At 39.1% G+C, this 25,893-nt stretch overlaps 4 protein-coding genes across 9 annotated transcripts in view; 3 read left to right on the top strand and 1 right to left on the bottom strand.

The window, feature by feature from the left end:
- Positions 1-1,256: 1,256 nt before the first annotated feature.
- On the bottom strand, positions 1,257-4,550 carry dnajc12 (DnaJ (Hsp40) homolog, subfamily C, member 12). The gene is made up of 5 exons (XM_015039504.1): positions 4,248-4,550; positions 3,604-3,682; positions 2,932-3,071; positions 2,724-2,844; positions 1,257-1,742 (listed from the first exon to the last, which is right to left on the bottom strand). Exons 1-5 carry the CDS (start codon positions 4,323-4,325, stop codon positions 1,660-1,662), a joined length of 501 nt encoding a protein of 166 aa, XP_014894990.1. The 5' UTR covers positions 4,326-4,550; the 3' UTR covers positions 1,257-1,659.
- A 286-nt stretch (positions 4,551-4,836) lies between these two features.
- On the top strand, positions 4,837-11,503 carry sirt1 (sirtuin 1). 2 transcript variants are annotated; one of them, XR_001425869.1, is made up of 10 exons: positions 4,837-5,289; positions 5,847-5,969; positions 6,084-6,319; positions 6,399-6,551; positions 6,712-6,859; positions 6,942-7,021; positions 8,184-8,367; positions 8,450-8,923; positions 10,705-11,320; positions 11,450-11,482. XR_001425869.1 is itself a non-coding variant. In XM_015039500.1 (9 exons), exons 1-9 carry the CDS (start codon positions 4,938-4,940, stop codon positions 10,986-10,988), a joined length of 2,034 nt encoding a protein of 677 aa, XP_014894986.1. In that variant the 5' UTR covers positions 4,837-4,937; the 3' UTR covers positions 10,989-11,503. The 2 variants fall into 2 exon arrangements, 1 of the variants encoding a protein (XP_014894986.1); XM_015039500.1 differs by having other exon boundaries at positions 10,705-11,503.
- Positions 11,504-13,837: 2,334 nt separating this feature from the next.
- On the top strand, positions 13,838-18,650 carry cacul1 (CDK2 associated cullin domain 1). Of its 2 annotated transcripts, none has more exons than XM_015039502.1 (8): positions 13,838-14,291; positions 14,380-14,506; positions 15,619-15,721; positions 15,796-15,891; positions 15,965-16,067; positions 17,019-17,108; positions 17,190-17,328; positions 17,969-18,650. In XM_015039502.1, the coding sequence occupies exons 1-8, from the start codon at positions 13,964-13,966 to the stop codon at positions 18,006-18,008; spliced, it is 1,026 nt and encodes a 341-aa protein (XP_014894988.1). In that variant the 5' UTR covers positions 13,838-13,963; the 3' UTR covers positions 18,009-18,650. The 2 variants fall into 2 exon arrangements, with proteins under 2 accessions (XP_014894988.1, XP_014894989.1); XM_015039503.1 differs by having other exon boundaries at positions 13,842-14,270.
- A 1,349-nt stretch (positions 18,651-19,999) lies between these two features.
- mypn (myopalladin) overlaps positions 20,000-25,893 on the top strand; it is a 28,880-nt gene continuing 22,986 nt past the window's right edge. For 3 of the 4 annotated variants that reach the window (XM_015039498.1, XM_015039499.1, XM_015039496.1), the window contains exons 1-3: positions 20,000-20,205; positions 21,303-21,749; positions 22,342-22,920. In XM_015039498.1, coding sequence (XP_014894984.1) covers positions 21,304-21,749; positions 22,342-22,920 — 1,025 coding nt within the window. In that variant the 5' untranslated portion in view covers positions 20,000-20,205; position 21,303. Of the gene's footprint in view, positions 20,206-21,299; positions 21,750-22,341; positions 22,921-25,893 lie in introns of all 4 variants that reach the window. The other variant, XM_015039497.1, reaches the window with a different exon arrangement.

Raw genomic sequence — 25,893 nt, 5'->3', positions numbered from 1 at the left:
TATGCCCATTGAAGGTAGAAAATAAAGGAGTACATTTCCGCCAAACAACTCAGACATTTTTATATTAATCGGAGAGACTTGAAAATTTTAGTTTGAAAAGTCAAAAATGCACTTGAAAAAAAAGAGAAAATTGTAGGGTTATTTTTGCAAATATTTTACTTTTGGAGCTCAGAATTGTACTTGTTTTTTCTATAAAATGTCTGAGTTGTTTGGCGGAAATGTACTCCTTTATTTTCTACCTTCAATGGGCATAATACGCTGTCGTAGGTTAAGTATCTTTAATAAAAGACACTTAACCTAAGTGGTGGTTGCGATCAAGCAGACGGAGGCGGCAGTACGCAATGACGTCACCTTACTGAAGGCTAAATGTCCGCTGAGCGCGGGCAGCTTTCGCCGGGTGCGGTGGCGCGCGCCTGTAATCCAAGCTACCGGGAGGCTGAGGCTGGCGGATCGTTTGAGCTCAGGAGCTCTGAGCTGCAGTGGACTATGCCGATCGGGTGTCCGCACTAAGTTCGGTATCGATATGGTGCTCCTGGGGGAGCCCGGGACCACCAGGTCGCCTAAGGAGGGGTGCATCGGCCCAGGTCGGGAACGGAGCAGGTCAAAGCCCCCGTGCCGCTCAGTAGTGGGATCGCGCCTGTGAATAGACACTGTAGCGCAGCCTGAGTAATACAGCGAGACTCAGTCTTTTTACTGCGTCCACACCTCATGTTTTTACACCGCCTCACTAACTACCACCCAACCTCAGCAATAAAGCGTCTAGGAGCAACAAGAACCTCACGTTTTCTACTCAAAACCACTGCAGCTTCTTGGTTCCACAGCGCCGCCAACTGGACAGCAACCCAAATACCCACCGGTCACAATTCCACAGTAATACAACCAAACTGCATTTTTGTTGAGAAATACCCTTACAAAAATAATCTTTGTTGAGAAATCTGTAAAAGAATATAAAACGGAATATAATAAAAAATATTAACTATTAAAGTTTTAAAAAACATCACTACCAACAAATTATTTTTTAATATTTGCATGTGGTGTGTGTTGTGTAAAAAAATTGGTATCACTGTTAATTCTGGTAAGCAAAGATATAAAGAAAATACGAGTTTACTCTCTTTTAGTTACATATATGCAAATTATCTTGCCCTCAGTTGATGTAGATCAGCAGCAGCTATCATTCTGGCCTGAACCCAAACAGAGTAATGTCTAATCCTGAAACATAATTTCAAATTCACACTAAAGAATGAAAAAATAATAAATCACATTGAAACTGTAGTTTATTTGAGAAACAAAACCTTTTTGAACAGGAGTCAGTGGAACAAAAAGCTGAAATTCCTCTGTTTAGTTTAAAAGACGAGACAAATATGGGGAAAAAAAGCAAACATAACCTACCAAATGTATCACATTCACAGCATTAACATCAAAAGTTACACAAAACATTAAAAAATAATTTTTTACATTTTGATTTTATCACATAAAATAAGGAACATGTCATATTTATCCATTTGGAACAGAAACATCCACATCCACATATCTTTAATACCATAGACACAAGCTACATATTCATAAGAAGGCAGAAACTTCAGCAGCTGAACGCCTGAAAACAGCAGGAAGCAAATACTTAAAGAGAGTAACGAGAGTTAGCTTTTAATGCCAATTCATTTATATTTCATAATTTCTGAACTTCTGCAGCAGACATGATGGAGAGTCAGAGGCCCAACGGAAACGCTGATGATAAAAATCGCCTGATTGGGGGGAAAAAAAGAGATTATTTCAAGGTAGACAATGATGTGAAAATGAAGATAAATATCCCTTCATCGTTCCATGTTTGCGTATTTTATTGCACTTTTGTCTGATACACACAAAGTAGCGCCAAACTATGAAATGGAATGAAGAGTACTCATTGTTTTCAAACATTATATGATTATTTTCAAATTAAAATCTGAAAGGTGCGGTGTGCATATTTTAAATTCCACCATCCACATTTATTCTTTGAAGATACTTGGTTCTTGGTCACAGCATGAATTTGACTTAAAAATAAAATCTCAGATTTTTTTTCAGTATTTTCTAAAAACAAAATAAAAAAAATGACAGAAACACTTTCAAAAAGTGGCTTTTATTTCAGTCGTCCATTTTATGGATTATATGGCGGAATATTAGTGCCATGCTATGATGATTTTTTGCTCAATTACAAGAATAAAGTAATGATATTGGAGGAATAAAGATGCAATTTTACCAGAACATCTAAATATTGTGAAAAAAAGTTGTTTTAATGATAAAAAAAAAAGCTTTGATAATCATTTTATTCTAAAGTGTTAGAAGATGGAGTATTTCCTTCTCTGTAAAACTGATACCAAAGCTTAACTTCACAAAATGCTCAACATTTCTCATTTTTATTTTTTGTTGGTTTTTGGAGTACAGCTTTATTCTCACATTATTTAAAATATAATTATGACTGTATTTGACTGTTTTTTTTTTGTTTGTTTGTTTTTTTTTACAATATTTTGACTTTATTGTCACAGTTTTAAAAAAAACATAACCTGGCTTTAACATTTTGTTGTAGAATTGACCTGAATTCATAGTCCATATGATTAGAACACTCGTCACACAAGTTGGCGGCTAAGATGATTCTTATTCTGTGTATTTAACTGTCACTTGGGCTAGCAGACAAGTTTAAATATATTTATTAAAGTAATTAAAAAAAACACCTGATGTTATTTACTTACATAACGCTGTTTCATTTAAAGGATTCTCCGATGTTTCATCGGTCTGTAAAGCAGCCGGATCTCCCGGTTGGCAGGACTCCAGCATCGGTTCCTTCTTGGTTCTCACAGCCCAATGCATCGACTGCAAACACAAAAAAAACTGTGTCAATTAGTTAACTGCAGCTGCAGCGAAACCTGGAAACCTACAGCGATTGAAGACGCTTCGTACCGTTTTTACCGAATCATTCAGGGCCCGCCATTCCTGGAAGGGAATACTTATCCCGCTTCTTTTCCATAGGTCGTAGTTTTTCCGTTTGGCTTCGTCGCACAGAACCTCTTTGGCTTCTTGCAGCTTTTGGAAATCAGCCACTGAGCAGAAGAAAGAAAACTCTTAGAATAATTATGTCTATGACATGTTAATAATAATCTAAAATGTTAAAGAAAAATAATAATAAAAATAAAGTGTCCTATGCTATTTCCTGGAAGCCCATAAAAACTTTGACTAAAATGACAAAGTTTCAAAAATAGATGTGATAAAATGCAAGTTTTAGGTATCTTTCAGTTTTTCATGAAATATTTTCTTTTTATTTCCACAACAGAATGACACTAAAAGTACCATATTTTTTTATTTATATCTATTTTTCTTGTTATTAGGCTGGAAACTATATGCAAATATCAAATTATTATTTATTATTTACTGTAGTCGATATTTGTCAAAAATTATAAGATATCTTTTTTCAAAGAGCCTGGATAAACAAGGGAATTTTGTGTCTTGAAACTCATAAATGTGGCTCTATGTATTGCAAAGGTTGCAGAACACTGGTGTATCTCATAGAATCACAAGAAAAACCAATGAATTAACAGATATCTTCAGTTGAAGAGAAGTTAATATGAGATTCACCTGCTGTTGGGTTGTCCTGGTGTTTATCTGGGTGACATGCTAAGGCTCTGATCTTGTATTCATTCACAATTTGCTCAGTCTTTAAGAAAACATACACAAAAACAATTCAGATACATTTCAATAATACTGTAGAGTATTGTCTCTGATGCCTGGAAACTGAGTTGCTAGTATCATCAGACCGTCACATAGCAACGGTCTTCAGTCAGAGGCCTCTTCAGATTCATTGCAACACTGACTGCTACGAGAGATGGTTCCTGCACAGAGCATCACGATCCACGTCTCTAAGCAGATACTAAGATGATGAATTCAAGCTCTAGTTTAAAAACTACGAAATGAAGACTCTTCAAAACAGGATTAAATTATTCTCTTCTAATAGCAGAGTCTTTCAAATACAGTTTTTGATCTGTAAAAGGTTTATTTGATTTGCGAAAGATCGATTCTTATGTCGTGAAGCAACAGGTTTCACATAAATTCACTTTGAACAACAAACTGAGTCTTTAAATAACAATTTATTTATCAATAATATTCATCCAATACTCTATGCTTCTGCATTAGTATTTAAAGAAACGTGTTTTGATTTGTCATGCGAAGATGTAATGTTCCAGCAAATAGACAGAGCCCCGATTCATCCACTGGGAACTTACCGATGACAGTTCATCACAACCTAACAACCCGTAGTAATCCTCCAAGTCTTCAGGTTTACGACCCAAAATAGCCTCCATTTACGAGTGGCTTAGAAAAACGTTTATGATCGCTTTTTATCGCAACCTCATGCAGCTGCGTCAGATTACAACTGTTTATTTCAAGGACTGGTCTAGCTCGGCCTCTCCCCAAACGTTTTATAGCATTGCTGATAAAAATGTTTACACTAAAGAGACATTAAACTGATAAGAATGTCAATCAAATCTCTTCAGTTGAATAAACGTGTCTGTCCTTTTCTCGAGTGACGTATGTTGCATTCAAGTGTTTCGGTAAAACCTCTGAGCTAAAAGTACATTTAAGATAAATATGAATTTGTCGTTAGTTTTATGCTTAGAAAACCAATGTGCATGTAGGGCAACTGAAATCAATTAAAATATATTAACTCAATCACTATTCCCTCATCGGAAGGCTAGAATTTTGCGATTCAATCCCATTTTAGCACAGTTTTAGCGATTCGTTTATGGTTTTGACGTATTTTTCTTTGAGTATGTGAACGCAACACCAATTTGTTGTGGTTTAATGTCACCGACGCACAATGGGGACGCTCCGCTCGTCCTTACTGGCGGAGAGCAAGTCACGTGACGCCAGCTGTCCGAGACGAAGGAGCTGCGCAGCGGGTCTGTGGGCTGAAGATGGCGGACAGAGAGAACGCTCTCGGAACGGCTTGTTCAGGCACCTCTGAGATGGACGAACCTATCGCAAAAAGGTCAAAAATCAATCCGGTAACCAACCACGGACCTAGAGCCATAGAAACGGACACAATCTCCTGCGTTTCGGCGGCCATTGGGAGCCGGGAAGAGGCGGGGAATTGTGCCGAGCCAGCGGAGAAGAAGGAAGCGAAGCCGGTGATGATGGCGGTGGAGCAGGCCCCGGCATCGCGAGGCGGGGACAACAATGGACTGAGTCTGCCGGTCTCCGAGCCGCTTAAATCATCTGGGAAATTAGGCGACAGCACCGCCTTTGGTGCAACTGAGGAAGGTGCCGGTATGTAGAGCGATGGACATCCCTTCCAACGCTGGTTGGCTTACCAACTCAATCAAATCACCGGCTAGCTACTTAGATTTTTACGAAAGCGAAACTGTGTTTATTTTCTTCTCTTAATTAAGTTTTATATTGGCATTTCTATTATTTTTATTAGGTTTTCTGAGGAAGAACGGAAAGCTTTCAGCAGCACTTGTGATTTAGATAACTTTTTCAATGGCAATAAACTTGGATACTAACTTTGCGTTAGTTAGCCGGTGTAGCACTAAATTCTGTACACCATTCTTCTGAGATCCACCTTCTTTAAGGCATCCTGCTGCACTGCCTTTACATAAAGGTGTTGTAATTCATTCTCATAATTTGGACACTTTTAAGATATTGTAATTATAATAGCTTTTATCAATTATAAGACTATATTACTGCATATTCTAATATGTCGCTGCTTAATTCACCTTTTTGTACCAGTAGATGAGTCATTTTTTAATAGATTATTTCATTGTATCAAACTATGACCATTTACCAGTCAGTTTCAGCCTTTTTCCCCCCCTTTCCCTTTTCAGATTTTCTTGGACATGACGATCTGCTTCGCAATGGTCTTGCTGTCACACCAGAGCACATTGATGAGGAAGATGACAGATCTTCACATGCAAGCTCCAGTGACTGGACTCCTCAACCGCAAATAAGTAATTTGGGGAATTTTACTGTCCCTTCCTACCTTAAAGGTCTAGTTATTATGTTTATTACTAATCTAAATGACATTAACCCTTGCTTTTCTGTCATGTTTTATCTGTCAACAGGTTCTTACAGTTACATCCAGCAGCACATCAGAGAGACGGATCCACGGGCCATTCTGAGGGATCTGCTTCCTGAAACCATCCTCCCCCCAGACCTGGATGATATGACGTTATGGCAGATAATCATCAACATCTCTGAGCCTCCAAAAAGAAGAAAACGAAAGGATATCAACACCTTGGAAGATGTGGTGAAGCTTCTTCATGAAAGCAAAAGGATCCTAGTCCTGACTGGCGCTGGTGTATGTATTTGTACTTATTTTTAAAATGTCTAATTTAAAATGTTATTATTAAAAATATCTATTTTGTGTCTGTTTTTAGGTGTCCGTTTCATGTGGAATACCAGACTTTCGCTCCAGAGATGGAATTTATGCGCGACTTGCTGTAGATTTTCCTGATCTTCCAGATCCTCAATCAATGTTTGATATTGAATATTTCAGAAGAGACCCTAGACCCTTTTTCAAGTTTGCTAAGGTTTGTTCATGCCTTCTCATCTTTTTATTACAATGATAAATGATTGCTAACAAGTTTCATCATTCAGCAACTTAGTTAAATTTTAAATGTTACAAGGTAGTAGAAGGTAAATATGGGCATTTATATTCAGTTAATGTTGAATTTGCTCCTTTTCTTGCAGGAGATCTTCCCTGGTCAGTTCCAGCCGTCGCCCTGTCATAGATTTATATCCATGCTGGATAAACAAGGGAAGCTGCTTCGCAATTACACTCAAAACATTGATACGTTGGAGCAAGTGGCCGGAGTTCAGCGAATCATCCAGTGCCATGGTGAGTTTTTATTTTGTTTCCTGCTCTGTAAGCTGTTTCTATATGGTGATTTAAAAAAATACACTGCTTTTTGTCATTTCAGGATCATTTGCTACTGCATCGTGTCTTGTCTGTAAACACAAGGTGGATTGTGAGGCGATAAGGGCTGACATCCTCAATCAGGTATTTATTGATTAAAAACCGGTTCAAGTCTGTTCAAAACTGCCGCCTTAGGCAAAATCATTTTGTGTTTTTAATTTGGCATAAAAATGTTTTCGACTTGCCAGTTTTGGCCTGGAGTGCAAAACGTTTGGTCCCCACTGTCATAAACAGCGTTTCAATTTATGATTTTTGTTTTTACTATTTAAATCTTTTTGTAGCGTTGCATTAGAAAAGTTTGACGTAACAGCAACATTTAAAATAACTTTTTCAACTTTGCAGAAAAAGTATTTTACACCTTCCTGAAATGATTTTTAAGCTTCCCTGAACAAGAGTTAATGACCTTCCTATCTACTGGTCTGTGCCTTACCAGAGGCACGAAACTCAATCTTTACTTCCTGTTTATCCCACCCATGCGGAGTATCCTCATTTTTTGTTTGTTTTTGTTCTGTGACATTTTTAAAATTCACTCAAGCTTTGCATGATAATTGAACAGAAACATAGCTACTGATTCTGTGAAGACGCAGCAGTCCTACCCAGACTCATTTTCACAGCTTCCATATTGAGAGCCCTTTAAAAAAATCAGTTGTGAACTCGTCTTGTTTATACTTTAGGGCTTAAAGCTGCAGTATGTATCTTATATAAAAGCTTTTTTTTTTTTTTTTTACATATTTGTTGAAGCTGTCACTATGTTGTGACAGTTTGAGACAGATATGTGAAAAAGAAATTTAGCTCCTGTGTTTTCTCCCAGTGGTAACTAGAAGCAACCAATCAGAGCCAGGAGGCGGGTCTTAATCCTCCCTTCATCTCTGCTACGCTGCAGCTAGCATATCATGTTATGAATGCAAAGGCTGGTTAGCATAGCTACCAGTGTTGGTGGATAAACAGCTTTCCTGTAACGGTAAGTTGTTACTCTACCATTAGCACATTTAGCAGCGAGTACACAAGATTTACTGGCAGCGTTAAGCCCCGCCTCCTGGTTGTTTTTGGTGCGTTTCTTCAGTTGGTAATAGCAGCTCAGGGCTCATCTTTTCACAGATTATTTGTCATGTTGTAACGCCACAATATGGTGACCGTTTTAACAAATATGTTAGAAACATATTTTATATAAATGTTACATACTGCAGCTTTAACCAGCATGGAAACTCTTAATGAGCTGTAATGAATAACCAAAGTCTTCCTGCAGGTCGTCCCCCGTTGCCCCCGGTGTTCGGACATTCCTCTGGCCATCATGAAACCTGACATCGTGTTTTTTGGAGAGAATCTTCCAGAACTTTTCCACAGAGCCATGAAGCAGGACAAAGACGAGGTCGACCTTCTGATCGTCATCGGCTCGTCTCTAAAAGTCCGGCCGGTCGCCCTCATTCCGAGTAGGTCTTACCGGAATCTTCTTCCTGCTGTCCGTTGAAGGTTTTTGGTGCTGTAATTTCTGTTTTTTCATTTCCCGTCCAGACTCCATTCCTCATGAAGTGCCTCAGGTTCTGATCAACAGGGAGCCGCTGCCTCATCTGAACTTTGACGTGGAGCTGCTGGGCGACTGCGATGGCATCATCAACGAACTCTGCCACCGGCTGGGCGGAGACTTCGAGCAGCTCTGCTTCAACACTCTAACCCTCAACGAAATCACAGAGAAACCGCCGCGGTTAGCAGATCCGCCGCCGCCGGACGAGGCTTCCACTGACCCGACGGACAAACCTCCAGAGGAGACACAGAGCGAGAATGTCACGCAAACCTTAACGCCGTCGGAGCCTTGTTCGAACACGGCGAGTCAAAGCGCGGACGCCGCCGAGTCGCCGGAGCCTCAGAGAGAGGATGCGGCGAAAGACGAGGCAGGCGAGGCGAAGATTCAAACCTCAAAGCCGGACAATCGAAAGCGATACTGGATGAGTCGGGTCAGCAGGAGTCCAATCAGCAAACGGCTTGATGGTGAGTTGGAGACATGCAGCAAAGATCACTTAAAGGGGCAGTGCTGTATTTCACTAACAAATATTTTACAGAAAAATCAATTAATTATTTTACCTTCAGTTGTTCTACAAAATATTATACATATAAAATTTGACTTTAACGCCTTGAAATCGGGTCTCTGTCACTTTAAGAAGGTCCTGCTCTTTCTGAATGAACATTTAACAATGGAAGCCATTTTAAATATCCACAATAAATAATAAGAAAAAAACAAATAAAATGAGTTATGGAGTCTCTGCAAACAACAAATGGGTAGTTGAGACCAAAGCACCAAAATGAAGACTTTTGTCATCCGTTTTTTTAGAAAGATGGGAAAAAGAAATGGAAATTATTGTGTTTTTTTTTTTTTTAAGGTTTTATCGGCTCTAGGGGCCTTTATTTGATAGTTAATTGACAGGAAACAGGGTAATGAGAGAAGGAGAAGACATGCAGCAAAGGTCGCCAGGCTGGGAATCGAACCTGTGACGGCCACGTCGAGGACTAAAGCCTCCATATGTGGGTTGTGCTGAACCCCTGAGCCACCACAGCACACCCAGGAAATTATTGTTTTAATTTATCACGTGAATAACTGATTTATTGTAACAGGCCTACTTTTCTTTTAATCCATTTTACCAGTGCTGCACTTAGAAGTAGCTCCTATAATGATTGTTATTCTCTCATTTGGTTAAAAAAAATAAGATCAGAGTAGTAAATAAGCCAAAGCTGCACAAAAAATTACATTTTATACTAAAGGTAAAAACACATTTGTCTGTAAATATGTTTTAGGCAAAAGTGTCGTAATTTTAGCTCTACCTATTTTAAATCCTATTTAAAAAAATAAAATTAGGTATATTTAGCTATCGAATCAGTTAAACTAAAAAATAATAAACAGATCAGCTCTACTTTGTATTAATGTTAAGTCAAGTAGAGATTTTAGTTTTTTTGTTTTATGATCAAACACTCACTAAATTAATGCTGTGTTGTTACATTTCAGGCTATAAGTTTTTTTTATTTAAAAAGAGGAGTTGTTTTTTATTATTTTCATATTTTTGTGTATTTTTAATGTTTAAAATAAACTTAAAGCTGCAGTTTGTAACTTATTTAAATTTTTTTTACATATTTATTAAAACTGTCACAACATTGTGACACAAGTTTATGAGGCAGAAAATCTGTGAAAAGGTCAATCTTCTCCACCTCCTTCCTGTGATACTATTGCTGTCTGTAGAAACGCACCAAAAACAACCAATCACAGCCAGGAGGAGGGGCTTAGCGCTGTCATTCACCCTCATGTATCCCTAATAAATGTGCAGACGGTGGAGAAAGAACTTAACTGTATATTAACTAGCCTTAGCATTCATGACAGAGGGGAGGGGAAACTAGCAGGTAGAGTGATTTACAGCGCTAAGACCCGCCTCCTGGCTCTGATTGGCTGTTTCACATTAGCACTGGAAGAAGGCAGAGGAGCTGGATTTTTTCATAATTTTCTTATACTGTCACGACATGGTGACAGTTTCAACAAATATGTAAAAATATTTTTTTATAAAAGTTACATTCTGCAGTTTTAAGGGAATAAATAAATCTTCAGAATTCATCCGATTAATCATCACAATAACTAATTACTAAAATAATGGATAATATGCTGTAATATGATGCATATTTTAGGCACTTGGATGGTAATATTTATGAAGAGTTGTAATATTTGCTTTAAAAAAAAAATCCAGATCATCTCTAAATGTCACTCTGGGCGTTGTTTTGGCTTTCTGCAGGCGGTCAGTACCTTTTCCAAGCACCGAATCGATACATCTTCCACGGCGCCGAGGTCTACTCCGACTCCGAGGAGGACGAGACGTCGAGCTCCTGCGGGAGCGACAGCGACGGCTCCGACTGCAGCCAGGACGGGCCGGAGGACTGCAGCGAGGCCGAAGACGGCGCCCGGCCCACGGGCGACGAGGCGCCCCTCAGAGACACGTTACCGCCAAACGAAGAGGCCACGCCCACTCTGCAGACAGACTTCACATCAGAACACTCTGAGAGGATCACACATCTTTAGGCGTACATTTCACAAAGCACTAACTGTCTTCTTGGGTTTTTATATATATATATAAATATATATATATATATATATATGACGCATAAATATGTTTCTATATTTTTGGCTGTCATTCTTACTGTTATTTTTTCATAAAATGGCATCACACACGTGTGTGTAAACATAGCAGGTCTCTTCTTGTTTGGGTTGGTCGAAAGCTTCATGAGCTGTTTGGTTTCGTTTCATTGCATCCATTTTTTCCTCTTAAATTCACCCACTCTGTTCCTGCAACACTTCGTTCTATGACGCCGTTTTACAGCCACTGTTGATGGGAAAAACGATAGAATTTCTGAGTTTGGAAAGCTTAAAAATTGCTTTAAAAAGATCTGAAATTTTGAGGTAAATCCCACAATTTTCCTAGAAAAATCAATGATATTTCTGAGTTTGAAACGTTTAAAATTTTCCTGAAAAACTTTTTTGAGGTTAATCTCAGCAATTCCTGAGTTTGGAAAGTTGAAAAGTTACTAGAAAAAAAATCTAAAACTTTCAGATTAATTTCAGAAAATTTCATGAAAAACTTTGGAAAATTGGAGTTTCAAAAGTTAAAAGTTTTTTACTTTAGGAAATTTTAGTCCAAATTCTAGACATTTCGAAGTTGCCTCTAGAAAGAATTTCAAAATGTATGACTTCTTTCTAGCAAATTTCCAACTTTTTGAACTCAGAAATATCCAAGTTTTATTTATTTATTTATTTATTATTTTTTTTTTTTTTTTAGAAAATTTCAAAGATTAATCTAAAATTTCAGCATTTTTCTAGCAATTTTTTTTAACTTTTCAAGCTCAGAAATGTTGTTCTTTCTAAACAACTTCTGAGATTAATCTAAAACTTTGAGTTTTTTGGTGAAAATTTACACCTTTTAATGTTTTATTACCCATCTACAATGGCCCTGATTCGCAGTCATAATGTTGAGCTTTGGCTCCTAAATCACTCTGATTATAACAGTGGTTTCTGATTAGGAAGCATGTACGTTTAGAAGCCTGCTGCCTGTTTATTACTGGATTCTCAAAAGTTTCAGGCACATTTTTTGCTGATTTGTTAACCTGCATGCAATTTAAAGTTCAGCTTTCCTTTCTTTGGGTAAATTATGGAAATGAGGAACAGTACTCTTTAATTTCAAACCAAAGAACATTTTACCTGCACACTCATCTGTGGTTTTGTATGTCCTGTCCTTTAAAGTCTTCATTGGGCAGCTACTTTTCTGGTCAAGCCTCTTATTTTTATATTTGGGAGTGAGACATACTCATTAACGGGTAGACGGTAGTTTTTAATTTGTATAAAGTTGTACTAGAGGCTTTATATGGAGGAGAGGTCTGGCTATATTGAGCTGTAAGCTGTAGAAATATACTCTAATGGGAAACCAGCACTTTTTTCTTTCCTGTACGACATCCGGTTTTGTTGCCTCTTTGTTTTAGAGGGAAACGGAGCTAAAATCCTGTTAGATTGGCTACAGCAAAACATTACATATGATTTTTGGAGGATGATGTTTTGTAAACCAGATTTTAAGAAATGTTTTTATATCATAACTGTTTCTTTTCTGGGGTTCTGAGTAAAAAACAAACAGAAAGCTCTTGCGATTTTTTTTTTCTCCGCTGAAGGCATCTTTTCTCCGCATGAAAAATAAAAACTTATTTAGAAAATGTGACTGAATTAAAACAGGGTATCTGCGCATCTTTAAGTCTTAATGTATCTTAAATTAAGACATTAGAATGTTTTAATTTAATTTTTTAAATAGTGGCCGTTATTATCTTAATTACAGATCTTACATTTTGTTGGGACAGAACGATTTAATCTAGCATATTCTATTAATTACTTTTTCTTCTCAGGAATTTTCTGTCAGGCAAACGTTTGAGTCACACCCAAGATGTGACTCGAGACCGTTGAGGCTAGCTAACTAGCTGCTAACATCAATGCTAACTAGCTGTTTTGCATCCATGTTGACTGGACGAAGTTTGTACATTTCTGTGGAGATACAAGTTTTAATTTTTATTCATAATGGTCTTAAAATGTCTACAGAAACTACAAAAACAAAAATTTAATTATTGGTGGATAAATCCAATCAAATATGATTTTTAGTTTTGACGAATGTTGATTACTGCTTTATACTGCTTTTGAGCGGGATAAGTGAATAAACATGGAGGTAACGTGTCTGCGTCTTACCACGGCGTATTAGGGACATTGTAGACAAAAAAAAAAGAGTACATTTTTGCCAAAAAAACTCAGAAATGTTATTGTAGGGGGAAAAATAGTCATTTCAAAACTCCATAATGTTCAAATTAACTAAGTTCAAAATCCAACACAGCGGAGATACTTGGTAGTTGAAACACCAAAAATCTAGAAATAACTTTGTCATGTCCTCAGAAACAAACTGGGCAATTAGGGTTGCCACCTTTCAGAAATTAAAATACATACATGCATACATACATATATATATATATGAGATATAAATATATATGAGATATATTTATTTCATAAATTGAAAAAGAGATTATTAGTTTACTTCTGACCAAAAGGGAAATATATTTAGTTTTACTCACTTTATATATAAATAAATATAAATTAGCAAGTTATGTTTTTCCTAATTTTTATTTTTATTAGTGTTTTATTATATTTACATAGGTAATTTAAGGTGCAGGTACTTCGTAAGTAACACTGCGTTACATGTTGATTTAATTTGATTCACGAACACAGTTCATTTTGTCTCTTTTTGTCTCTTATTGGCGCGACAGCAGATGGTCCAACCCAACAGGTTGGAACTACATTTCCCATCGTCCTCTCTGCTGTCCTGCGATACAAACTGTCGTAAAATGTGAGCTTAGAGCAGAAAGAGGGATGCACAGCACCGAGAACGGCTGAGAGTTTTTGTTTGTTTTCGCTTGTTTCTGTCGGAATGTGTCAGTAGTTCTGCTCGGTTCTGGCCCTCAATTGCTATCGTCAAGATGGAGGCCATGGAGGACGACAGCTCGGAGGTTAAAGACGACCACAACCACAACTATTGCGGTGGTAAAGTCAGGGCGGCGCTTAGCAGCCAGGTACCGGATGGAGTAGGAGCTCCTGAGCCCGTTTGTCCAACGGTACCGGGGGGAGAACCGGCGAAGCGGCAAGCGAAACCGTGGTCCGGTAGTCCCCGCGGGTCAAAGTTCATGGACTCGGACACAGGCAGCGAGAGCAGCGAAGTTAGCGAGCCGGACTGCTCGGCTGCTAGCACCGAGGACAAATTCAGACTCGACTCCACTTCCAAATTTCGTAAGGGCCCGAAGAGCCGCGGTCCGTCTGCAGCTCGGTTCTAGGTTCTGTTTTTACCGCTAAAGCGGTACTTTCAGGTGACTGACCACCTTTTTCTCCCTTGACCCAGTGTTGAATGCGATGGCAATAGAAGACTACCGGAAAAACCACTGGCCCAACCTGGAGGAGGCGATAGACCGCCTGCTGATCCAGAACTTCTCGGACCACATTTCGGTCTCCTACGCTCAGATCTACGGGTAAGACTGGATGCAGACCAGGGCCGGTCCAAAATACCTTGAGGCCCCAGGGAGGGGGGATTGATTTGGGGGCCCCAACTCTAGTCTATGTTATTTATTAAAACAAATGGCAGTAAGATAAATCGCAGGTTATTCCTCCAACTTTCTGAGAGCACACTGGTACCAAAGTGAACAAAGATTTAAAGCTGCAGAATAAGTTCTGATGTAGCGAACTTTCCATTCTACTGGCTCGTCTGTGTCCTACCAGAAGCATGAAAATTAGCCTTTGGAACCCTTGTATGTTTTCTTTTTATCTGGAAATTTTGTATATGTGCACCACGCTGGAGGGCAAAAAGACGATTCCTTAACATTCTGTCTGTAGCTGCGAACAATCCGGTCAACAAAAGAAAACCTGGAGATGTAGGTATTAATTTAGTGCCACAGCAGAGGGAAAGATAATGCAGAAAAACCATTGAGGAACAACAGTATCTGCCTCATTGCTCCGATTGGCTGTTTCTAGTTAGCACTGGGAGGTTGTTTTTTTTACAGATTATCTGTCTCATGTTATTATACTATCACAGTTTCAACAAATATGTAAAAAAAAAAAAAGAAAAGAAAAGAAAAAAGATTTAAGTTCCATGCTGCAACTTTAAAACTGTTACAGAACCACACAAAAATGTACATCTTGTTGTTTTAAAGTTATTTTAATGAGATGCTAGAGCAAGGATGTTTAAAGTTTGGCACCTGCATTGATTTTACACAGATTATAATTCAAGGATTAAACAAATTAGGACAAAACTACAACTTTTTAAATTAAAATTTACTTGCAAAAATGTTAGATGCAACATAAAGTGATTTTTTTTTTTTTACAATCTTTCTGGTTTCCTTCTGTTGCCATGGTAACTAGGGTCACATCTGCTCACTGATTTATTTGTTAAAAAATTAATAATTAACAGAAGACACTACTGCAAAGGATTACTTAAAGATTTAAACACTTGTGTAACCAGATTATTGCAGATTTCTTCATTTTTATTTTCTGGTATCAACTTGCTCTGGCCACCAGAGGGCGCCAAGCTGTCTCTGGATCAACTACAATGTGGGACTTGATTGTTTCCCCTGACTTGTTTTCTCAGTTACGTCTACAAGTGTGTTTGCCAGCAGCACTCTGAGCTGCTCTACAGCGACCTGACCTCCAAGATAACTGCTCACCTGCAGCAGGTTTCCACACAGCTACAGGTGAGAAAACCCAAATCCAGCGAACTACCACCAGGTAAAACTGAATAAAACTAAAATATGTTGCTTATTGGTAGGCTAGCCCAACTGAGAACCTGATTGAAAACTTCAACATCGCTCTGACTCAGTACTTGGCGTCTCTTCAGTGTATCGTTCCAGTGTTTATATACTTGGTAGGTATTATCTGTAACAACATAGAAACTTTTTTAAAGCTGGTTTTAATGTTTTTTTCTTCAATATTTTCAGAACAAGTTCTATATTGAGTCAAAACTTAACCGAGACCTTAAAGAGGATCTGATGAAGCTGTTTGCAGACCATGTTGCAGAAGAACATCTAAGCAAATTGATGCGTGAGTGAACGTGATTATTGCAAAAGTCTTCATACCCTTTAAACTTTTTCACTGTCACACTAAAACAAACTTTAATATATTTTTAGATTATTTTATGTGATGGAACAAAACAAAGTTGTGCGGTCTACTGTGTTCCTTTGTATGGAGCTACATTAGGGGTAGTAAGTTTGTTCAAAAATAATTTTGAAACTAAAAAAAAAAAAGATTTAAAAACTTCTTGCCATGTTTGAGGAGAGGCTTAAAGTGTTGGAGGTTTGAAATTATGATTGACATCTATGGAGTTAAATTGAGATTATAAAGTAAATAAAAGGAAATTGAAAGAATTTTGAAACTGAAAAATATCATTTGCAACAGAAAACAATTCTTGAACCTGAAAAGTTTCTTTTCAGTTTCAATCTTTTTTTTTTTTTGTGGGGAGGGCAAACTATATGGTCCCAATTTGGGGCTATAAAGTCTTTAAAAAAATTTTGAATATGGAAAAAAAACTTGAAACTGAAAGAATTTGGAAACTGGAAAAAAAAACTGAACGTGGAGGAAAAATGTGGAAAAAGTCTGAAAATGAAAAAACTACTGTTGAATCTTAAAAGTAGTTTCGATTTTTTATTTTTTTGGTCAAAATTGTTATTTTATTATTTATTTTTACCTTTAAAAAAGGAGCAAACTATGTGGCCCTAATTTAGTTCCATACCCTGGCTTTTATGATGCTGTTTATTCGCCAACAAACCTTATTCGTATCTAGGGTAGTTGAAAAGTAATGCCAGTCCCTAAAAATATAATATTTAAAAAATAAAATCAAAATGTTTTTATTTTTAACCGACTCAATAAAGAAGATTAAATTTTTTTTGTCGGGAAGGGATGACAGAGCAAATGTTTTTTTCTAGCTAAAGCGGTGTGAATGCTTCCCTAAAGCCCCAGCCGTCTGTTAATTTTCCAGTTTTTGTTTGTTTCCAGCTCTGCTCATTAAAGCTCACTCCATGCCGTTCCAAGTGCAGCCGTCGACGATGGCCAGCGTGGTGAAAGGCCTCTACAGCCTGCGACCAGGTGGCCAGTCAACGTCTTTAGCGGAAGAGATCATAAACTTTAACGTCTTTCTGATGGATAAATGTTTTGTCTCGGTGTCAGAGTGGGCCCAGCTCGCTCCGGCCCTCTTCTCCAGCTTCATCCCACAGATCCACCCCCCCACCGTGGAGTCCCAGCTGCACGATTACGCCGACCGCGACCGGAAGCTGCAGATGGAGCTCTCCATGAACGGCTTTCCACGGCTAGTTCCCCTCCACTTCACACCAATCAATCAAATTTATTTGTGTTGCGCATTTCACCAGCAAGGCATTTCAAAGTATTCTATCATAAAAACACAAAAATATAAATAATTTAAATCAAAATACAGTCACCAGAAAGGTTGTCATAGTTAACAAAAAAACATTTTTGTGAATTGAAATAAATAAAAACGGCAGTTTTCACCAGCTGTCAACAAATTACGGCACTCCATAATGGCGGCAATTACGCTAGTTCACAAAATGGCAACTGCAAAAGTTGGAAAAAATGTATTCAACAAAAACTGAATATATTTTTTGAAAATTTTCTCGTCTGCCGAGTGTTCATTACCTGTACTACTTAATGTCAGTGTGAAAAAATTAATAAAAACTAAAAAGATACTTAACAAATGGTGTGTTTGCACTCTAAAAAGGAATTAAAACTATCTGAATTAGACAAAAAAAAGTCAAAACTATAGTGAAAAACCCAAAAATATTTTAACCCTAGTCACCAGTTAAGTAAGGCCTTGAATTCACGACTCGCATCTACGGAGCTATATTTAGGCCACAATGTTTGTGAAATTTAAAAAAAAGGATTTGAAGGAAAAAATCGGAAACTAATGTTTTTTCTTTGTTTTCCGTCTCCAGGGGCGACCAATCCCGCAAACGTGCCAGCGAAGACTCCTGATGGCGCCGGCTCTGTTGCAGAACTCTACTGTGCCTCCTACAGATTGATCTCACTCGCTGCTCTAAATACACATTCAACAACGCCTCACGTTCATCTCTGTTGACACGAGGCCACAAAAACACTGTGAACAACACAACGACCGCAACGTTTTTCATTTTGATGGACGGGAGGGAAGATTGACACTCTGACTTCCATACAGGTTCTTCCCTCTCTGAATCCTCTGAAATCCTGTGAATGTTTGATACAGAAGGGGCTAATAAACACTTTCTAGTTGCTGCTAACCATAATCTTTGTGTTTAAATCCCACGAATCGCTTGTTACAGGGAGAAAAAAACCCCCCGTAAGACCTCTGTTGTAATTATCTACTTTTATGTTGCCTTTAATACATTACTAACAAAATAAAACGTTTGCCAAAGAGGAGCAGAAGATATTTAACTTTTATATGCGATTCTTTTCATTCAGGCTGCTTCCTCCCTTTAACGTTTGCACCGATCAGCCGTTACCAGTGCATCTTAACATCAGCTGTTAACTTATTTCTATAATTTAAGATGAAACTTGTAAATTATATTGATTAATTACAGAGTGATGGATGTAAAGAATTTAATTGTATTGATTTAATAAAAGCGTCAAATTAGGTTTTTCTGAAAATTACAGCTATTTTTATTAATGCTCACCTGCAACACTTTTTTTTCCTTCCACTAAACTTTCTGTTGAATGCAGCAGCTTCTTTTATGCTCCTTCACTACAAAAACCCAAATTTTACTGAGGATTTCTGGTCCATTTTTTGTGTAAATGTCTTATACAAGACAAAACTAACATACAAGTTACTTTTCAGCAGGAAATTGGAGCTTGTTTAAAGTTAATAATCCATACAAAAAAAGAGAATTATGACTTTGATCTCAAAATTTTTACTTTTTGCAAAATTCTCATTATAATCTCAAAATTCTGACTTTTCTCCAAATTCCAACTTTTTCCTCCAAAGATTAAAGTCTGAATTCTCTTTTTCTTTTGTGGCCCTAATCTTCTTCCATACCATTCAGACTAACAGCTTATTTCCTTTTTTATTTAATTTTTTTGTCCCTCTGCTCTGCTTTTAGCCTTACATGCACAATTTGCAGATTTTTCCCAGAAAGTGCCAGAAATCCTTGTGAACCTTTTGATATCCCAGACTGTTTTCTTGGATCTGACGAGTCTTTATGCAAACGTTAAGATGTATAGCTTGTTTATAATGTATATAGTTTGTCACTGCTGCATTTTCGTCTAATAATCTGATGAGTGTTTTGATACAAGCTCTTACACTGTTTTAAGTGTAAATACACACTCTGGTTTTCTCTAAAACGTTTTGATGAAGTAGAGGAAGAGTAAAGTTCCAACACTGGATGTAAACAGTTGTAGTTTTTCCTACTACAGAATGAGAAACTGAATAAACAGTTTGTGTTTGTGGAAAATGTTTGCAGAGAAACCGACCTGCACGGGAAAACTCTCGTCTGGTTTCAGAAGGAAAACAATGTTTGAGTTTCCAGATATTTGTTTTTTTTCTCAGCTCTGTTTTTACATGGTAAATTAATTTCTGATGATCCAGATTGCTTTTTTCTGCCAGGTTTTTAATAAAAGATACACAAAGAAAATGTTTGGTTTTTCTGTCAGTTTATCCAGAAATACTTCATCTGTCCATTTATTCTCTCCATTCAAACATCCAAGTCTTCATCCAACATTTTCTCTGCCTATCCATTTGTTCATCCAACAGTTTATGCATCCATCCATCCATCAATTTAAATTTGAGTTCTAAAATAACCAGAGAATTCTGGGAATTTGTGTTTGTTAAAGTGTGAACTCTGGATGTTTTGTGGGAAGATCTCTGACCTCCTAACTCTGTGGTTCATTCAGAATATAGAGGCCCTTTACCCCCCCCCTCCCCCCTCTCCTCCTCCGTCCAATGAGGCGGGTTGCCACCCAAAGACACATGGGTCCCGTCCGGCCCCAAAAATAACCCTGCAGCCGCCGCGCTGTCAAATGCTGCCACTTTCTCCGCTGGTCGCGGCTCCTCCGCTGCTGATTTTTCTCTGAACTCTGAGCCGGTGGCGGTGTGAGGGAGAGCAGCTGCCTGAATCCGGAACTTCTCCAGGTGGCCGAAAGACTGGGACCCACCTCCAGCAGCAGCACAGGTGGTCAGAGGCCAGCTGGGTCTATTCTGAAGGTAAATCCGACCCGCCCCCATTTTGTTTAGCCTCTCTCTCTTTGTGCCGGTGGCTTATCTCTCCTCAGAAACAAGCTTGGCTCTATTTCTGTAATCAAACGGGACGGTGTTATCGCTCTCTGCAGTGTCCTGATAATTACACTTCTGTTGGTGTTACTCAATAAATCACTGTTGGAGCTGATCAGAATCAGCCCCAAACGGATAAAACGATTTTTTTTGTGTTGATTTTCTGCTTGTAAACTGACCCCCCAGCCCCACTTTGCTATTATTAGATGTGACGCGCCTGTTTGCAAAGTATTAATGCTCACAACAGCTGCAGCCTGTTGGAAAGGCATCGCTCCTCCTCCTTAATTTGCGCTTTTTCTTTCTTTTTTTTTGTCAGCAGCATTTGCGAGCTTTTTTCCACGTCCGTTTTCGATAACCTGCATCATGTCTCACGAGGAAAATCCGTGCTCAGTGAAAACGTCATCCAGGTGTCAGTGCGAGGTGGACAGAGGGAACCGATCTGGTGTCAGGAACCCAATCCCCCCTGCGGAGGAGCAGGAGGCCTGAGGAAGGCCGCAATCCGGCTAAAATAAAATACTATTTTTACTACACGCCTTCATTTCGGGAGTTATGCAAATTACAAGATTATGATGTGGTCATTGTACTTTCACTTTTTAATATTTATTTTTCAACTACAAGCTTTGATGGGGGTTTTTATGGTATTTCATGCGAAAAATCAACATATTAAGTGGCGTATAATTGAGGGAAAAGAAGGAAAATAATTAATTAGGAGTGCAACTAACGATTAATCGAATAACAGATGTGACATTCTACATTTTCGAGTAATTTTATAAAATGACAGAATTTTTTTGTCGTTATTTTGTTAGTTTTAGATAGTAGGGATAACTTTGCAGAGATGCTGTTTGTCCCCAGTCTGCTGGATCTGATCAATCCGAACAAAAGTGAAATGATGAAAACAAATGGGATTTAAAAAAGGAGTCAATGAGGGAGAACTGTAAGGAAATGTTTGAATTTTTTTATATTATCCTCCGTTTTTGTGTTTATTAATCCATTTATTAGCGTTTGGAACTGATGTGTGGTCATTTCAGCAGCATGGAGGACGACCCGGAGCAGCCTCCGTCTCTCTCCCAGCTGCTGAGGGTGAGCTACGAGGCCCGAGCCCAGCACCGCCACAGCGAGACGAGCCGCTCCGACGCTCCTTCCTCCCGCCTCCAGATATACGGCTCTTTGAAAGCCAACGGCGACGAAACCGTGGGCCACAACGACGCCCAGTACCCAGACTTGTCAGCATTCCTCAGCCAGGAGGAGCTGGATAAGAGTGTGAACTTGGCCTGCCAGGCCATCGGACACGAGACCCGCGAGGAGAGAGGCGACGTAAAGGCCGCTGTGACGTCAGGAACCGCTGCCAACAGTGACGCCACCAACCACCTCTCCCAAACCACAGTTTCTTTATCCACCGTTGCTCCGGTCTCAAACCACTTACCTGCTTCTTCATCCGTCGGGTTCACACCTGACAGGAAGACGCACAACAGGCAGAGGTGGGTAGAGTCGTCCAGTTAGAGTAGCATATTTTTACTCAAGTAAAAGTAAACAGTAGCCATCCACTGCACCGGTACACTGCACAAACAATCTTATCGAGTATTTTTCTGTAGTTTCTAGTGCAACAATCTTATCAGACTTGAAATAAGACAAAATTAACTTTTAAGTATTTTTCTAGAAAGTTGTGGGAGCTTAAGTAAATAATTTCTTAATATTGGTGAAAAAGTTTTAGTTCCACAAGCTGATTGACTATCAACTTGCCCTGTGCCGTTACCTAGCAACACTGGCCAAGGCCAGCCCGTTACCTAGCAACGGCCAAGGCCAGCCCGTTACCTAGCAACGGCCAAGGCCAGCCCGTTAGTAGCAACCCAGTTCTAAAAAGTTACTAAAGAAAACATAACCCAGTAAATGTAAATAGAAACTACCCAACTTTGCTCTCTGGTTACCTAGCAACAACTTGCTTGGTCTCAAGGAGTTTCAAGTTCCCCCAACTCCGATTACACAGCCAAAATAGTAAAAATACTCTGAAAAATTAATGAAGTAAATGTAATTGAGTAAATGTAACTAGTTACTACCTAATTCTGACAACAGGCAGGACAACATGACGAGGAACAGTCTGGACACCAACGAAGGATTCGACAACACCAACAGTCTGGCAAAAAGCTCCCCCTACGGTCCGGAGACCCAGTCCAAGAAAGAGTTCCTCAACAAGGCGGCAGACTTCATTGAGGAACTCTCTTCCCTCTTCAAGGCCAACAGCTCCAAGCGGGTCCGACCGAGAGCTTGCAAGGCCCACCGGACCAGGATCCAGAGCAAAACCCAAACGGACGATGCGTTTTACCCCATCAGCCCTGACAACAGGGAGCGCGCCGCCATGCCTGTGGAGGCGGAGCAGGAGACACCCGGCCCGGTGGCGGCCTGGCAGGACCCGGGGAGCGGGCGATTGGAGTTTCAGGACTGCATGGTCCCTAAAGAGGAGCAGTTTGACTGCGTTTCTCAGGAAACGGAGGATCTGGATGAAAGCCTGGCGCCGACGGAGAGTCCGAATCACACGGAGCCGGCGAGTGAACCTCCACATTTCATCCTGAAACTGAAGAGCAGGGAGGTTCCTGAAGGCACCAAGGTCCAGCTGGACTGCATCGTGAGGGGACATCCTGTCCCTGAGGTCCGGTAAGAAAAAATAATCTGCTTAAAGGGGCAGCATTAAGCGATTTTCAGGTGTATAGTGCCATATTATAGCATAATTAAGTATATTAAGTAACTGTTATCTTCAGTTGTTATATATCAAATATGACATAAAAGAACTCTGACATTGTAATTTAACCCCTTATTTGCAGCTGACTAGTCTGATTGAGCTGAGTGGGGGAGGAGCTGCGCCTCGAAGGCGGGGCTAGGTCCTTCCAGGCGTTTTGTTCAGCTGAATGGTTGCCATAGAGATTAAAGGATTTCTCAAACATGCATGAAAGAATCACAGCAACAGTCCAGCAACACAAAAGTTCCAGAAAGTATTCAGTTGGTTCTAGAGGGTAACGTTTAGGTTCCAGAAACATAAATTCTAAGTTCTGGAAAGGTCCTAACAGGTCCAGAAGTTGGAAACTGAAACAAATCTTGAATCAGTTTTAATTATTTTTTCCGTATCAAATCTTTTTTTTTTCTTCCAGTTTTAAAAAAAATACATATTTTCAAGAAACTATGGCCCTGATGTAGCTCCTTATTATTCAGCTTTGTGCAACTTGTCAAATCTCCCATCAAAGAGAGAAACTGAGAATGTTTTACTGAAACTTTCAGAATCGTGTGAAGAACTTACACACACATCTTCCTCTGCCAGCTATCAAATAATCACTGAACGTATTTGGAGTTAGGAAGGAGGATGCGGTTTGTTCCTGGGCCATCCTGACAGAAGTGACATGTGATGATAGCCAGCAGCTGGTCCTGGTTCTGGATGGTGTGTGTGTGTGTGTGTGTGTGTGTGTGTGTGCGTGCTGAGTGGAGTAAATTGTGAAAGCAATCAGTCAGAGTTGTCCACAGATTGCTCCTCCGTACGACTAATCATCAGAATGCGCCAACATGTGACGGGTCGTTATTTCTCACGCTGCGTTCAGCTGGTTTCCCGTCCGTGCCGGTGTTGTTGGGTTTCCTCCAGAGCTACAGCAGGCAGCAGCTGAGCCGTCGGACTATAGGGGGCATGGGCTTGTTGATCCTCCTGAACATTGTTGAGCCTCTAACTTATACGTGTCCGTGGAGAATGTAGCTGCCGGCCATTTTTAGACCGGACTGGCAACGCGAGCTGCAGTCCTGTCTGATAATGGACCGGCTCGGCTCTTGACGGAACTGTGAGGCTCTCGGTGAGATTACTTGAATAGTTTTTGCTCAGATGATGCATTTATGAGTTTGTGTTGACATTCATGTGACCTCTGTTTCACAGTTAGCTCATTTTGTTGTGGTTCATGCTGAACGTTGTGATGTTGACTGACTGTAGGGCAGCAACTAGCGATTAATCGTGTAAAAAAAATTACACGATCTGCAGAGTTTTCATTTAATTTTTATCAAAATGTATTTTTTGTACAGTTTTTGCTTAATTACTGCTATGACTATGTTGTTTTTTCACCAAATAAATAATTGCTTACTAAATTAGTTTCGTACGATTAATCGTGATTAATCGTGATTAATCGTTTCAGCTCTGCACCAAAGCGTTTTTATGCATTCAAATTACAGTCAAAGATGCAGACATCCATGTTTAAATAATAAAGTAAACATTTTATTGCCTAAGATGCAACAACATAGCATCCTTTTAGTTAATGTTTGATTCTTTGAAGCCAAGTATTTATCTGCAGCTAAATAAATACTTAAAACATTAACGTGAAAAGCTCTGTACTTTCTGCTCAACTTAACATTGATACAATGTATGGCTGATCTGTTGTTTATCATTTGAATTAACTAATTAATTGCAATTAAAAGTATTTAATAGGAGATTTTTTAACCAGGTGAAGCTAAAACTGCCACTTGAAGTCCTATATGTAGGAAATACTGACAAAAATTTTTTTCCTTAACCTTAAATGAAAAAATTAGGAATTTTTGTACAGTTTTGGCTTAAATACCACTCTGAGTGTGTTATTCTTTCAACAAGTTGTCTTTTTTGAGTCTATTTACTCCAGTTAAATAATTGATTTAAATAATTGATTAATCATGATTAATCCGATAAATCATTTCAGTCCTCGTTTGCTGTTTTCACAGCTTTAGCTGCGATTTGTCTGACTTCAAGGAGCCGACGTCGTTCTGAAGTGCTGTACTGTGTGTCCACATTCTGCATTGTGTGTACTCTGAGTCTATGTTTAGTGTCGTGCGTAAGTTCAGTGAGTCGGAGAGGAAACCTCCTCTCTGGTTCTGATCTCAGGAGGGAAAATAGCCCGGACAGGTGCAGCGAGGCCGGGTCTTCACCTTCATGGGGCAACCGCCTCCTCCTCTGCTACTCATGCTTTCAATTTAGCCCCTTACTCATCAGAAGTGGCTCCACTGGGCTCCTCCAGCTGTTGTTTGGGGATTGAAATCCCGCGTGTCTGGCTTTTTCTCTTCCTGCTACCACAGAAGCTTAAAAGCTTGGATCACTGTCCGGTTTTTTGCGCGTGGACAGGTTTATTGCTGAGCGTTGACACCAACAGCAACCATCATATGCTTCTTGTTTGGCCCTTGGTTGGATTTTATGAAGTATCAAAGCCTCAACCTCTGAAAATAGACGCACGCTGACGTAGAGGTATGTTGCTGCTCCGGACGGAGGAGTTTGATGTTTACCGTTATAGATTTACAATTAAAAGAGCGTAGCAGAGGCTTTATATGCTACATTATGTCAAAGTACGTCAATATTTCTCCTTCTCTTTCAAATTTCACTTGGTTTACCGGTGCCAGTGATGCTTTTTGTTTTGCAGTAAAAAAGATGCGACTTGCTCATGAAAATCTTTAACTGTTGACTGATGAGAATCCGACCAGAAATGGTTAAATGGAAGCAAGAAAAGACACAACCACCACCAACATCTTCTTATTTGACACACAAAACTGCATTAGGGCCAATTTGGTGTAATTCTTGCTTATTTTCGAGAATACAGTCACAACAAAGATGCAGTTTTACCAGAGAAACATCTTAAAATT

This window comes from Poecilia latipinna, unplaced genomic scaffold (assembly GCF_001443285.1).
Source record: "Poecilia latipinna isolate Pla-1442-1.1 unplaced genomic scaffold, P_latipinna-1.0 Scaffold474, whole genome shotgun sequence".
Lineage (NCBI taxonomy): Eukaryota > Metazoa > Chordata > Actinopteri > Cyprinodontiformes > Poeciliidae > Poecilia > Poecilia latipinna.
This window is presented reverse-complemented; position numbering and strand designations above follow the sequence as displayed.